Source organism: Aquarana catesbeiana, linkage group LG03 (assembly GCF_042186555.1).
Source record: "Aquarana catesbeiana isolate 2022-GZ linkage group LG03, ASM4218655v1, whole genome shotgun sequence".
NCBI classification, from domain to species: domain Eukaryota; kingdom Metazoa; phylum Chordata; class Amphibia; order Anura; family Ranidae; genus Aquarana; species Aquarana catesbeiana.
In genome coordinates this window covers 673,835,227-673,850,301 of record NC_133326.1, presented here as the reverse complement: position 1 = coordinate 673,850,301, position 15,075 = coordinate 673,835,227, and the positions used below count along the sequence as shown (strand labels likewise).

The 15,075-nt window shown below is 45.3% G+C and overlaps 1 protein-coding gene across 2 annotated transcripts in view; it reads left to right on the top strand.

Annotated features, from left to right (window-relative positions):
- The window catches only part of LOC141133484 (NXPE family member 3-like), a 131,361-nt gene that overhangs the window by 84,488 nt on the left and 31,798 nt on the right, over nt 1–15,075 (top strand). For both annotated transcript variants that reach the window (XM_073622878.1, XM_073622877.1), the window contains exon 2: nt 2,646–3,215. In XM_073622878.1, the coding sequence (XP_073478979.1) occupies nt 2,646–3,215 (570 nt within the window). The remainder of the gene's footprint in view (nt 1–2,645; nt 3,216–15,075) is intronic.

Genomic DNA, 15,075 nt, shown 5'->3' with positions numbered 1-15,075 from the left:
AACATGCCATGGGAATATGTGAAATTACACCCCAAAATACATTCTGTTGCTTCTCCTGAGTACGGGGATACCACATGTGTGAGACATTTTGGGAGCCTAGCCTCGTACGGGACCCCGAAAACCAAGCACCGCCTTCAGGCTTTCTAAGGGCGTAAATTTTTGATTTCACTCTTCACTGCCTATCACAGTTTCGGAGGCCATGGAATGCCCAGGTGGCACAAACCCCCCCAAATGACCCTATTTTGGAAAGTAGATACCCCAAGCTATTTGCTGAGAGGTATAGTGAGTATTTTGCAGACCTCACTTTTTGTCACAAAGTTTTGAAAATTGAAAAAAGAAAAAAAAATTTTTTTTCTTGACTTTCTTCATTTTCAAAATCAAATGAGAGCTGCAAAATACTCACCATGCCTCTCAGCAAATAGTTTGGGGAGGTGGAGGTCTGCAGTGATTGGTTGACTTTCTACAACTTTCTCCCATCTCCTGACTGCATCTCTGGAGCTCAGCCACAGTGATCCTTGGGTTCTTCTTTACCTCTCTCACCAAGGCTCTTCTCTCCCGATAGCTGAGTTTGGCTGGACGGCCAGCTCTAGGAAGGGTTCTGGTCATCCCAAACGTCTTCATTTAAGGATTATGGAGGCCACTGTGCTCTTAGGAACCTTAAATGCAGCAGAAATTTTTTTGTAACCTTGGCCAGATCTGTGCCTTGCCACAATTCTGTCTCTGAGCTCTTCAGGCAATTCCTTTGACCTCATGATTCTCATTTGCTCTGACATGCACTGTGAGCTGTTAGGTCTTATATAGACAGGTGTGTGGCTTTCCTAATCAAGTCCAATCAGTATAATCAAACACAGCTGGACTCAAATAAAGGTGTAGGACCATCTCAAAGATGATCAGAAAAAATGGACAGCACCTGAGTTAAATATATGAGTGTCACAGCAAAGGGTCTGAATACTTAGGACCATGTGATATTTCAGTTTTTCTTTTTTAATAAATCTGCAAAAATGTCAACAATTCTGTGTTTTTCTGTCAATATGGGGTGCTGTGTGTAAAAAATGAACTTAAATGATTTTAGCAAATGGCTGCAATATAACAAAGAGTGACAAATTTAAGGGGGTCTGAATAGTTTTCGTCCCCACTGTATGTGTGTGTGTGTGTATATATGTATATATATATATATATATATATATATATATATATATATATATATATATATATATATATATATATATATTGTTTTTGGTCTTTGATAATTATTTGATGTCTTGTTTATTTTCAGTTTTAAACATTGTATTGTTGTCTGTGTGGCCCTGAAGAAGCAAAACGCGTTGACCCTACAACGCCAATTAAGTGGGATGTAGTGGAAATAAATAGGTTGTTGTTGTCATTTTGACCTCATGTGTTACTAATGGATTGTTTTTATACCATTATATGTATAAATTATGTTTTTAATATTTGTATACAATAAAAATGTATGACATTACTTGATGTGTATTTACTATTGGCGGCATATAGTCCCACAAGTCCCATGTGCTTGATTTTTTTTATTGATGTTCTAGATTTTGCTGGGGCCATAATCACTGCCCAAGGTTTCCAGTTTCAGGGTGTCTCCTTTCTTTGGCAGCGTCCTATGGAGCCACCCTTGTATGCAGACACTAGAATTGTGTCTCCTTCTATATTGTGCATCAATAGAAACACACAGCCCTGTAGTCCGGGATGGCAAGGCACTCCCCTGCCCGCCCTAGACAAAGGTTAAAACCAAAACAAAGTTACAATTATTCCCCACTCTATTCAAAAATAAAATACATTTTTTGGCTGGACTTAGAAATTGGAAATATAAAACATATGATGTAAGATTATAATGTATTCTCATGTCCAGCCAACAGGTAGAACAATTAGGCTCCTTTTACTGTATCATTTCTAGTACCTCCTGTTTTTGGTCTGTTGTGGCACATTGGCAGCCCATTCAAATAAATGGACTGCCTTAATGCAACGCACATTAAATGGTAATTCAGCCCCATCAGTCCAAAGCGCAGAAAAGGTAATTCATTTTTTTAACAACAAAAGCTGCTGGGTGCTAACCCTGTGCTTTTCTATCCAAAAATATGGCTTCAGATACAATGTAATAAAATAGTGTTAGCTGCAGTAACCATTTGCTGACCACGGCCACTGGCATATTAATGTGCAGATCGGCAGGGGCGGTAAACCCTCAGCTCAACCACGTACCTTTACTACCCCTTCACCCATGTAATTGAGGCCTTACTACACATATGTAACAGTGCTGGGTCAATCACCAAGCACCAGCCCTAGCATATGAAAGGAAGTGGGGTCAGTCATACGTGCCTCCATGACTCAAAGTACTGGATACAGTATTTTATTTATTCCCATTGCTGGGCTAAGAGGTCGGGAAGTGAAGGAAAAGTGAGTATTTGTTGTTGTTGATTTGGCCTACATTGACAAACCACAGGTTTCCTTTAAATGCAAAAGGCCCACCTTATTGATATTGCCTCCAGGTTCAACAATATTCATATCTCTGCTTAATTGGTACAACAGAAACAATTTTGAGTTTCTTTGTTAAATGTTGACTTTTTACTGTCTCTTTCACACAATTGCCTTGTCTAAGTTTTTAAAGTCCATTTTTATTTTAGTTCTCCTATAGATTTCTATCTATGGATATTTTGGATAAACGCACACTTCTTACCCTCAAGATATTCAGACGTCCCGCTAAGATTATCCCACCCACTTCAGTTCCTTCTACTCCAATTCTTCCCACTTCAATTCCTCCCACTTCAGTTCCTCCCACTTCAGTTCCTCCCACGGAACCAAAACTGACGGAGCTTTTAAAATATATTAGTTGGCCAGAACCTCCAGTGTCTTTGCAGAATTTTTTATTGTCTACCAGTGCCAAGAATTGTGACTACCAACTGTGGAATCCACGGGAAACTTACAAGATTGGAGAGACTTTGGAGGTGGTCATCACAGCCCGTGATCACAATGGCAAACGAAAGGAGTATGGCGGAGACTTTTTCCAGGCCAAGCTGCACTCTAAAGCATTAAAGGCTGGAGTCACCGGACATGTAAAGGACTTTGGCAATGGAAGCTACCTGGCCACCTTCTTACTCCCTTGGCCAGGGGAAGCCCGGGTCCATATCCGACTCATCCACTCCAGTGAGGCTGTAGATGTTCTGAGGAAGAAAAGAGAAAGTGACCCTGGAAAGGTAATTTATTAAACTGGTGATCCTAAATATTTGCAACCCCTTCATGCCTAAGCCTTTTTCTGACACTTGTTGCTTACAAGTTAAAATCAGTATTTTTTGCTAGAAAATTATTTAGAACCACCAAACATTTTATATATATATACAGTATCTCACAAAAGTGAGTACACCCCTAACATTTTTGTAAATATTTTATTATATCTTTTCATGTGACAACACTGAAGAAATTACACTTTGCCATAATGTAAAGTAGTGAGTGTACAGCTCGTATAACAGTGTAAATTTGCTGTCCCCTCAAAATAAGTCACACATTGATGTCTAAACCACTGGCAACAAAAGTGAGACGAAACGTGTTGGGAGACTCCACTGCCTGCCACAATTTTACATTAAGCGCTTTTTTACTACAAAAATGTAAGTGTTTTACCTTTTTCAATAAATTTGTTTTATATAAGGAATTATGTTATGTGGCCCCTTTTTATTTTATATGGGCCATTTTCCTGAGACGGGCAACTACCTATTAGAAGAGGTTCCCCCAAAGGTTTGGATGCCTTTGGAGTTCCATTGCCATTCATTTGAAAGGTCCTCCTTCATTACCGGTTGCTAATACAAGCCCATCTGACTCATTAAGCGTATGTTCTTATGAATCCAACCCCTCTGGTAAGCCTGCATTTCTTCTGTGTGGAGGGTCCATCACATTAACTTTTCCATATTGGTTATTCACGTGGTGAACAGGACCGTTTTATTCCAGTATTGGACTATGAATAATTATTGCACATAAGTGATACCTGAAGACCACCAGAGACTATATTTTGTGCCTCATGAGAAAAGATTTCTTTTTTTTCTTTATATCCTGTGCATGTAATAATACACTTGTTTGCTCATTTGATATAATAGCGCTACATTTTTTTATACACCTGTTATCTTGAACAAATATCCTATTTGTTGTGTTAGCTGCTGAATGGTTGAGTAAGCGCAGGGTTAACCTTCTTTGTTTTTTGTTTGAACAAAAGTGAGTACACCCCTAAGTGAAAATGTCCAAATTGGGCCCAATTTAGCCATTTTCCCTCCCTGATGCCATGTGACTCGTTAATGTTACAAGGTCTTAGGTGTGAATGGGGAGCAGGTGTGTTAAATTTGGTGTTATCGTTCTCATTCACTCATACTGGTCACTGGAAGTTCAACATGGCACCTCATGACAAAGAACTCTCTGAGGATCTGAAAAAAAGAATTGTTGCTCTACATAAAGATGGCCTAGGCTATAAGACCCTGAAACTGAGCTGCAGCACGGTGGCTAAGACCATACAGTGGTTTAACAGGACAGGTCCCACTCAGAACAGGCCTTGCCATGGTCGACCAAAGAAGTTGAGTGCACGTGCTCAGTGTCATATCCAGAGGTTGTCTTTGGGAAATAGACGTATGAGTGTTGCCAGCATTGCTGCTGAGGTTGAAGAGGTGGGGGGGTCAGCCTATCAGTGCTCAGACCATACGCCGCACACTGCATCAAACTGGTCTGTATGGCTGTCATCCCAGAAGGAAGCCGCTTCTAAAGATGATGCACAAGAGAGCCCGCAAACAGTTTGCTGAAGACAAGCAGACTAAGGACATGGGTTACTGGAACCATGTCCTGTGGTCTGATGTGGTCTGATGAGACTAAGATAAACTTATTTGGTTCAGATGGTGTCAAGAGTGTGTGGCGGCAACCAGGTGAGGAGTACAAAGTCAAGTGTGTCTTGCCTACAGTCAAACATGGTGGTGGGAGTGTCATGGTCTGGGGCTGCATGAGTGCTGCCGGCACTGGGGAGCTACAGTTCATTTAGGGAACCATGAATGCCAACATGTACTGTGACATACTGAAGCAGAGCATGAACTCCTCCCTTCAGAGACTGGGCCGCAGGGCAGTATTCCAACATAACGACCCCAAACACACCTCCAAGATGACCACTGTCTTGCTAAAGAAGCTGAGGGTAAAGGCGATGGACTGGCCAAGCATGTCTCCAGACCTAACCCTATTGAGCATCTGTGGGGCATCCTCAAACGGAAGGTGGAGGAGCGCAAGGTCTCTATCATCCACCAGCTCCGTGATGTCGTCATGGAGGAGTGGAAGAGGACTCCAGTGGCAACCTGTGAAGCTCTGGTGAACTCCATGCCCAAGAGGGTTAAGGCAGTGCTGGAAAATAATGGTGGACACACAAAATATTGAAACTTTGGGCCCAATTTGGACATTTTCACTAAGGGTTGTCCTCACTTTTGTTGCCAGCGGTTTAGACATTAATGGCTGTGTGTTGAGTTATTTTGAGGGGACAGCAAATTTACACTGTTATACAAGCTGTACACTCACTACTTTACATTATAGCAAAGTGTCATTTCTTCAGTGTTGTACAAGAAAAGATAGAATAAACTATTTACAAAAATGTCAGGGGTGTACTCACTTTTGTGAGATACTGTATGTACAGTGGGGATGGAAAGTATTCAGACCCCCTTAAATTTTTCACTATTTGTTATATTGCAGCCATTTGCTAAAATCATTTAAGTTCATTTTTTTCCCTCATTAATGTATATACAGCACCCCATATTGACAGAAAAACACAGAATTGTTGACATTTTTGCAGATTTATTAAAAAAGAAAAACATTCCTCCTCCTATAAGACCCCATAGCCCTCCTTTGCACTTAAAAGCATTGAAAACGTCAAGTTTGGCTGTTTTGAATGCTGTAATTTTTTTAAAATCTGGCGCCTTTCAGTCTTCAGTAAACCGGAAGTGATGTCATGACATCGCTTTGCTTCTGGGTTACTAGATCTGAGACCCGATCAAAGCCGATTCCAGCATTGATTGGGTCTCCGGCCAGCTGGACGATGTGCCCGGCTGGTCGCTTGGGCCTCCCAGTGGGACGGGAGAAAGCTGATCTTTTCTGCTCATTTTCCTGTGAGTTCTCATACTGCAGTGTAGAGATAAGCTGAATTCACCAGGGTGTGATTTATGGCAGGTTCACAGAACATGACTAAAGTTCAGGTGACATAACTGAACCCAATTCAATGGGAGCTGAATGTTAAAAAATAGTAATAATCATTGGCATTTCTTGGTGGGCTTTCTTGGGTCTGACCCACTAAACTTGTTCTATATGAAAAGGGGACAGGGTTCTGGTCCAAGGAGAGAGGAAGAGAGCGAGGGTGTGTGCATAATACAATGTTGCCATTAACAGAGTCCATCCTCACAGCCTACTGCTGAAGCTGGAGCAGCACTGGATAAAGAGCCTTCTACAGAGTACTGGATCACTGAGGTCTACAAATAGCCCAAAGACGCCAGATCTGGAGCTCTGCCATAATGGACTTTAACCTATGCAGATCTGCTGGGACAGCCATCAAGCCTGAGTTAGGGATTAGGGATCTTAGGGAGAGAATGTTCACTTTGTTATATATGCTGAACATTTCCCCTAAGGTTTTTGAAACTTTGTCATTGTCTAATCCGAAGTTACTCAAGGGGTGTAATGCAAGTAATGGCCACACAGTCTACAGTCAGGTCAGTTAAACACATTGGGGTATGAAGCAGGGATGTGCAGTCAGGGAAGGCATGTGAGGCACAGCAAAAAAAAACAAAAAACGATCGACTGAGAGCCAGGCCTTCTCGTCCAACATCAGTGCCTGATCTCACAAATGCGCTTCTGGAATAGGGATGAGCTTCGTGTTCGAGTCGAACCCATGTTCGACTCGAACATCGGCTGTTCGATCGTTCGCCGAATTGCGAACGTTATGGGCCGTTCGCGCTAAATTCGTGTGGCGCGTCACGGCCCATAATTCACTGCGGCATCGCAGTGCATTGCTGGCTGATGATTGGCCAAGCATGCACTATGACCCGCATGCTTGGCCAATCACAGCGCTGTCAGTAGAGAGAGCTGTAATTGGCCAAAGCCAGGGTGGCTTTGGCCAATTACGGCTCAGGGCATTTAGTACACACCCCACACTATATAAGGCCGCCTGCACGGCGGCCCTGTGTAGTGTGTGTTCCGGTGTGCTGAGAGATAGAGAGAGAGAGAGACAGTGTCATTTGATTTGAGTTAGATAGATTAGGCAGAACAGTCAGTCAGTTAGCTGCACTTACAGTGTATTGTGTATATATATGCATCCCAGGTGTTGCATATATATATATACACTGTATTCAGTTTAGCTAGATCCGTTCCTGTTATCTTCTATCTAGACTATTTACATTTAATGCAGTGCGTCCTGCTCACAGTGTTCAGCTAGATCCGTTCCTGTTATCTTCTAGACTATTTACATTTAGTGCAGTGCGTCCTGCTCACAGTGTTCAGCTAGATCCGTTCCTGCTATTTACATTTAGTGCAGTGCGTCCTGCTCACAGTGTTCAGCTAGATCCGTTCCTGTTAAATTCCTACTGACCGGCAGGCTTGTCTGGTTACAGTATATAAAGCTACCTGAAGAAAATTACAGGTGTTCTATTTGATCCTATTAGTACCACGGTCAGGCAGCTAGACTATTTACATTTAGTACAGTGTGTCCTGCTCACAGTGTTCAGCTAGATCCGTTCCTGTTATCTTCCTACTGACAGGCAGGCTTGTCTGGTTACAGTATATAAAGCTACCTGAAGAAAATTACAGGTGTTCTATTTGATCCTATTAGTACCACGGTCAGGCAGCTAGACTATTTACATTTAGTACAGTGCGTCCTGCTCACAGTGTACAGCTAGATCCGTTCCTGTTATCTTCCTACTGACAGGCAGGCTTGTCTGGTTACAGTATATAAAGCTACCTGAAGAAAATTACAGGTGTTCTATTTGATCCTATTAGTACCACGGTCAGGCAGCTAGACTATTTACATTTAGTACAGTGCGTCCTGCTCACAGTGTTCAGCTAGATCCGTTCCTGTTATCTTCCTACTGACAGGCAGGCTTGTCTGGTTACAGTATATAAAGCTACTTGAAGAAAATTACAGGTGTTCTATCCCAGCTTAGTGCAGCTACAGGCCATTAGTATGTCTGGAAGGCCAAGAAGGAGAGGCAGACAGTCACAAGCCAATAAGAGAGGGCAAGCAGGCTCTGTGTCTAGTGCTGGTCGTGGAGACGGTGCATCCTCATCAGCACGTGGCCATGGGACACGCTTGGCCTTTTTTTCGGCAGCTGGCCATGTTGAGCCGCAACATGCGGAAGACTTGGTCGAGTGGATGACCAAGCCGTCCTCATCCTCCTCATCCTCTCTCACCCATGCCCAGGGTGCTTTGTCTGGCAAAGCAGCGGCCTCTTCCCTCAGCTCAATGTCATCAGTGACTCCTTCCCTAGCTCCACCATGTCCTCATGAGGATTCCCTCGAACTGTTTGACCACAGTGTTGGGTACATGCTCCAGGAGGATGCCCAGCGTTTGGAAGGCTCTGATGACGATACTGAGCTCGATGAAGGCAGTAACATGAGCGCGGACAGAGGGGGTGCCCAAGAAGGACAGCAATCTGGCAGTCATGCTCCCCCTGCTGCAGCATACTGCCAGGTTTGCTCCAGTGATGAGGAGGGAGGGGATGATGAGGTCACTGACTCAACGTGGGTGCCTGATAGGAGAGAGGAGGAGGAGGAGGAGGAGGAGGAGGAGGAGGAGGAGGAGGCGGCAGCACATCACCAACGAGGCAGGATGCCCTCCAGGGGCCAGCCTAAGGGCAGCACATTGACTGCATCACACCCCAAAGCTCCACATGTGCAGGGCGCTGCAGTCTCTGCGCGTTATTCAAAAAGTTCTTTGGTGTGGGCCTTTTTTGAGACGAGTGCATCAGATCGCACCGCTGCTATTTGCAACATATGTCTCAAGCGTATCTCGCGTGGCCAAAATATCTCCCGCTTGGGTACCACATGCTTGACCAGACATATGTTGACCTGCCATGCAGTTCGTTGGCAAGCGTATCTAAAAGACCCACACCAAAGAACAAAGAGGATCTCTCCTTGCTCCTCATCAGCTGAGATTTCCAACCCCACTAGACCTTCAGTCCTCTCTGAGACCTGCAGTGAGAGGAATGAAGGTGTAGAATTAGGTGTGTCACAGCCAAGTACTTGTGGGCAATCTGCTTTTGGTACACCGACGTCAGATTGTACCAGGCAAATTTCCCTGCCCCAGCTGCTGCACCGCCGAAAGAAGTTTGCTCCCAGCCATCCACATGCCCAGCGGTTGAATGCTAGCTTGGCAAAATTGCTAGCACTTCAACTGCTGCCTTTTCAGTTGGTAGACTCTGCCCCCTTCCGTGAGTTTGTGGAATGTGCGGTTCCTCAGTGGCAGGTACCCAAACGCCACTTTTTCTCACGGAAGGCGATTCCGGCTCTCTACCGGCATGTGGAAGGCAATGTCCATGCCTCGCTGGACAGGGCGGTCAGCGGTAAGGTGCATATTACCGCTGACTCATGGTCCAGCAGGCATGGACAGGGACGTTACCTAAGTTTCACGGCGCATTGGGTGACTCTGCTGGCAGCTGGGAAGGATGCAGGACAAGGTGCAGTAGTGTTGGAGGTTGTTCCGCCACCACGCCTCCAAAATGCTGATTGTGACACACCTCTCTCCTCCACCCCCTCCTCTTCTTCTTCCTCCATGGCCTCTTCCTCGGAACCAGCGGTGCTCCGTAGGCGTTCAAGGGGCTACGCAAGTACGCAGGCCAAAAGATGCCATGCGGTGCTTGAGCTGGTGTGCTTGGGGGACAGGAGCCACACTGGGGCAGAGGTTCTGTCAGCTCTGCAGGGGCAGGTTCAGAGGTGGTTGACGCCACGCCAACTTAAGGCAGGAATGGTGGTTTGCGACAATGGCACCAACCTCCTCTCTGCCCTCCGACAGGGACAAATGACCCATGTGCCCTGTTTGGCTCACGTCCTTAACTTGGTGGTGCAGCGGTTCTTGGGCAGGTACCCGGGCTTACAGGATGTCCTGAGGCAGGCCAGGAAAGTCTGTGTGCATTTCCGCCGGTCATATAATGCCAGTGCTCGGCTGACGGACCTCCAAAAGGAGTTTAACCTGCCCAAGAACCGCCTAATCTGTGACATGCCCACCAGGTGGAACTCAACGTTGGCCATGCTGCAGCGGCTGCACACGCAGCAGAGGGCCATCAATGAGTACCTGTGCGACTATGGCACCAGGACAGGGTCAGGGGAGCTTGGTTTTTTTTCCCCACGCCAGTGGGCCATGATCAGGGATGCATGCACTGTCCTGTCACCATTCGAGGAGGCCACGAGGATGGTGAGCAGTGACAGTGCATGCATCAGTGACACTGTCCCCCTTGTCCACCTGTTGGAGCACACGCTGCGTGGAATAATGGACAGGGCACTTGAGGCAGAACAGAGGCAGGAAGAGGAGGACTTCCTTAGCTCTCAAGGCCCCCTTTATCCAGACAGTGTTCCTGCGTGCCCGCCGATCACACAGGAAGAGGACGAGGAGGAAGAGGAGGAGGAGGAAGATTGTGTCAGTATGGAGGTGGAGCCTGGCACTCAGCATCAGCAGCAGTCTTTAAGGGATCAGTCCCAAGAAACACATGGACTTGTACGTGGCTGGGAGGAGGTGGCTGCGGACCATGTCGTTCTTAGTGACCCAGAGGACTCCGGACCGAATGCCTCAGCAAACCTACGCTGCATGGCCTCCCTGATCCTGCAAAGCCTGCGTAAGGATCCTCGTATTCGTGGTATCAAGGAGAAGGACCAATACTGGCTGGCAACCCTCCTTGATCCACGTTACAAGGGTAAGGTTGCGGACCTTATCTTGCCATCGCAGAGGGAGCAGAGGATGAAACATCTTCGGGAGGCCTTGCAGAAAGGTCTGTGCAACGCGTTCCCAGAGACTGGGAGGTTACAAACTCCTGTTTCTGGACAACGTGTTGCTGAGGCTTCGGTCAGTCAAAGAAGGAGCGGTGGAGAAGGTGGCCGTCTGACCGATGCGTTCAGACAATTTTTTGGTCCGCAGCCCCAAGGTATGATCGGTTCCAGCAACCATCGCCAGCGTCTGTTTTACATGGTGCAGGAATACCTAGGGGCAAGATCAGACTTGGACACCTTTCCCACCGAAAATCCTCTGGGTTACTGGGTCTTGAGGATGGATCACTGGCCAGAGCTTGCACAGTATGCAATTGAGCTACTGGCCTGTCCTGCATCCAGCGTTCTTTCGGAACGCACATTCAGTGCTGCTGGAGGCGTGGTAACCGATCACAGGGTGCGTCTGTCCACCGACTCGGTCGATCGGCTGACCTTCATAAAAATGAATGAGTCTTGGATCACCACCAGCTACCAAGCACCTGATGCTGATGTAACCGAATAATTTTTTTTGAAATCTCAGATCCCTTCAAAGACTGCCTATGCTGATGCTGAGTGACTATCCCTGAGTAATTATCCTCTTCCTCCTCAATCATCACGCTGATAGCTTGTAAGAACATTTTTGGTTCTGGGCGCCACCACCAGTGCCTAAGGCCCAATTTTTCAGCCCCTGTCTAACAGGGGCGTGTAATTACAATTTTTGATGCAATACTTTGCAGCAGGGCTCGTTCCTGCGTTCCAACTAGAGTGTCTGTGAGGGGTTGCAGTGTTGTGGCACCAGCACCAGTGCCTAAGGCCCAATTTTTCTGCCCCTGTCTAACAGGGGCGTGTAATTACAATTTTTGAAGCAATAATTTGCAGCAGGGCTCGTTCCTGCGTTCCAACTAGAGTGTCTGTGAGGGGTTGCAGTGTTGTGGCACCAGCACCAGTGCCTAAGGCCTAATTTTTCAGCTGCTGTTCAACAGGGGCATGTAATTACAATTCTTGATCTAATATTTCACAGCAGGGCCCTGTGAGGGCTTACAGTGTTGTGGCCACAGCAACACCTAAGGCCCAAATTTCTGCTGAGTATATAGGGCAGGACCCTACTTTCAAACATCTAACTTACAAACGACTCCTACTTGCAAACGGAAGGAGACAACAGGAAGTGAGATGAAATCTACCCCTAGGAAGGGAAATTCTCTCCTGTAAGAGTTAATATGGGAAAACAAGTTCTCCTTTCCACTGATGCTTTCCAATCCTTGTTCCACAAAAAAACCCAAATTTTCAAAAAACATTTTTCATTGGGACAAAAAAGTGAGGTGAAATCTTCTGAAGAGGAGGAAAGACAGCAAAACAAATGTCACAGGGGTGATAACCCTTCCCTATGTTTTCCAAAAAGCTTAGAAAAGATTTTTTGGCTGGAGCTAAACACGTTAAAAATGTTCAAAATTACAAACAGATTCTACTTAACAACAAACCTACAGTCCCTGTCTTGTTTGCACCGCCTGTATACTGCTGTTCAGAGTATATAGGGCCTGGTGGCCCCACACCTTTCCTTATTTTAATTTGGGTGCGGGGTTCCCCTTAATATCCATACAAGACCCAAAGGGACTGGTAATGGACTGGGGGGTACCCATGCCGTTTGTCTCACTGATTTTCATCCATATTGCCATGACCCGACATGACATTAAACCCGCAAGCAGTTTTAAATGAGATTTTTTCCTTTAAAAATGACATTTGGTGCAGGGACTGTTCTAAACATGGGAAACACGCGTCACTTTACAGGCATACTATAGACACCCCCCAGGTACGATATTTAAAGGAATATTTCACTTTTTTTTTTTTACTTTAAGCATCATTAAAATCACTGCTCCCGAAAAAACGGCCGTTTTTAAAAGTTTTTTTTGCATTGATACATGTCCCCTGGGGTAGGACCCGGGTCCCCAAACCCTTTTTAGGACAATACCATGCAAATTAGCCTTTAAAATGAGCACTTTTGATTTCGAACGTTCGAGTCCCATAGACGTCAATGGGGTTCTAACGTTCGTGCGAACTTTCGGTCCGTTCGCGGGTTCTGGTGCGAACCGAACCGGGGGGTGTTCGGCTCATCCCTATTCTGGAAGAATGGTCAAACATTCCCATAGACACACGCCTCCTAAACCTTGTGGACAGCCTTCACAAAACAGTTGAAGCTAGTATAGCTGCAAAAGGTGGCCAACTCAATATTGAACCCTACAGACTAAGGCCCCATACACACCATTAGACTTTCTGCAGATTTTTGTCTTCAGATTTACCAAAACCATGTAGTGCAAGGGCCCGCCTGATTGCATACAAATTGAAACTCTTAAGGTTTGACCTCATATTATATGGTTTTGGTAAATCTGAAGACACAAATCTGCAGAAAATACAATAGTGTGTATAGGGTCTAAGACTGGGATGACATTAAAGTTCATGGGCGTGTAAAGTCAGGTGTCCCAATACTTTTGGTAACATAGTGTATGTGTTGCCCTTTGTCTGGTAAATATGAAAGGGGATTTGCCTCATCTACCAGACTAAACTGCCTGTGCGTCCCATCCCGAATGCAAATGTTCAAGAAAGGTTCCTCAAAAATTGGATTTTAAATGGACACCAGGAAGTGATTGATATAAAAATTACAAAATGTATAATGCGTTACAATAACATACAACATGAAAAACATGAAAGACCAATGATAAAAACATATATGTGGGAGACAGGTGTGGAAACCAGCTGAAGAAAGAAGGAGGCCAGCAGACTATTGTCCGACACGTTTGGGCGTATAACACGCACCCACGATTTTCCCCTGATTTTAAGGGGAAAAAAGTGTGTGTTATATGCCGATAAATACGGTAATTAAAACAGCTGATAATACTGACCCCAAATATAAAATAATTTCACCGGCAATAGACAGACATTCAAGTAGTAAGATAAAAGGATCCGTCAGGGCCAGACAGGGAGTGGCAACCCAGATATCAAGGAACAATATGTGTTCCCAAAAAATTGCTCTTGATCATTAGGTCATTTTGCTACAGCGAGTTGCGTTACACTTGATGTAAAAATATTAAGTTTATGTTAGCTTTCTAAAACTATAGATCAAAAGGAGTCAATAAGTGTATATATACATATATATATATATATATATATATATATATATATATATATATATATATACTCTATATTCATCACGTGAATCCATACCTTAATTAGAAGAGATTGGCTCATGGAGGGTGTAGCCAACCAGAGCAATATTCCCATACTATATGAAGGAACCTATCCAGACAAAGTCATGATAGAGGTTGTCCTGTAGTCTAAATCTTCATGGCCACTGTCTTAAATAATAAAATCAGAGGATTGTTGTAATCCAACAAAAAGGACCAAAAAAACGACCTGGACCTTGGGCGGGGGGTGCCAATACCTCTTCATCATCGGCCACAAAGCGCAAGGGGTTCTGCTGGCAGTTTAATGAGGGCGCCTGCAGATTCAGGGGTTCCTGTTGTTTCCGACAAGAGTGTTCTGGGTGCGGAGGTTCTCATTCCTTGGCCAAGTGCTTCAAAAAAGGAAAGAGGACAGCCGACGCTGGAAAGAGGTTAGACACCAGTGAGGGTGGAAAAAATGGCACTGTACCTTAGTAGGTATCCACATAGGGCAGCTGCAAGAACTTTGTGGATGGGTTTTAGGGAGGGCTTTCAGATTCCGAGTTCTTTGGCCAGTGCCCCCCCTGTTTCGGCTAACTTGAAGTTGGCTTATGCTCTCAGAAACTATGGAAGGAGGTGGCGTTGGGAAGGATGGTGGGCCTGTTTTCTGTTCCGCCGATGGCGGACCTGGTGGTTTCACCATTGGGGTAGTCCCCAAGAGGGAGCCGAATCAGTTTTGCCTTATCCACCACCTTTCCCACCAGAGAGTGGGGTCGGTGAATGATGCGATAGATCCCTCCCTGTGTACTGTCTCATATGCATTATTTGATGAAGCGGTGCGGTGGGTACAAAAGTTTGGTCGGGGGGTGCTGATGGCAAAAACTGATATTGAATCAGCTGTTCGCCTATTGCCGGTCCACCCGGACAGTGTTCGCCTGTTGGGCTGCCCTTGGGAAGG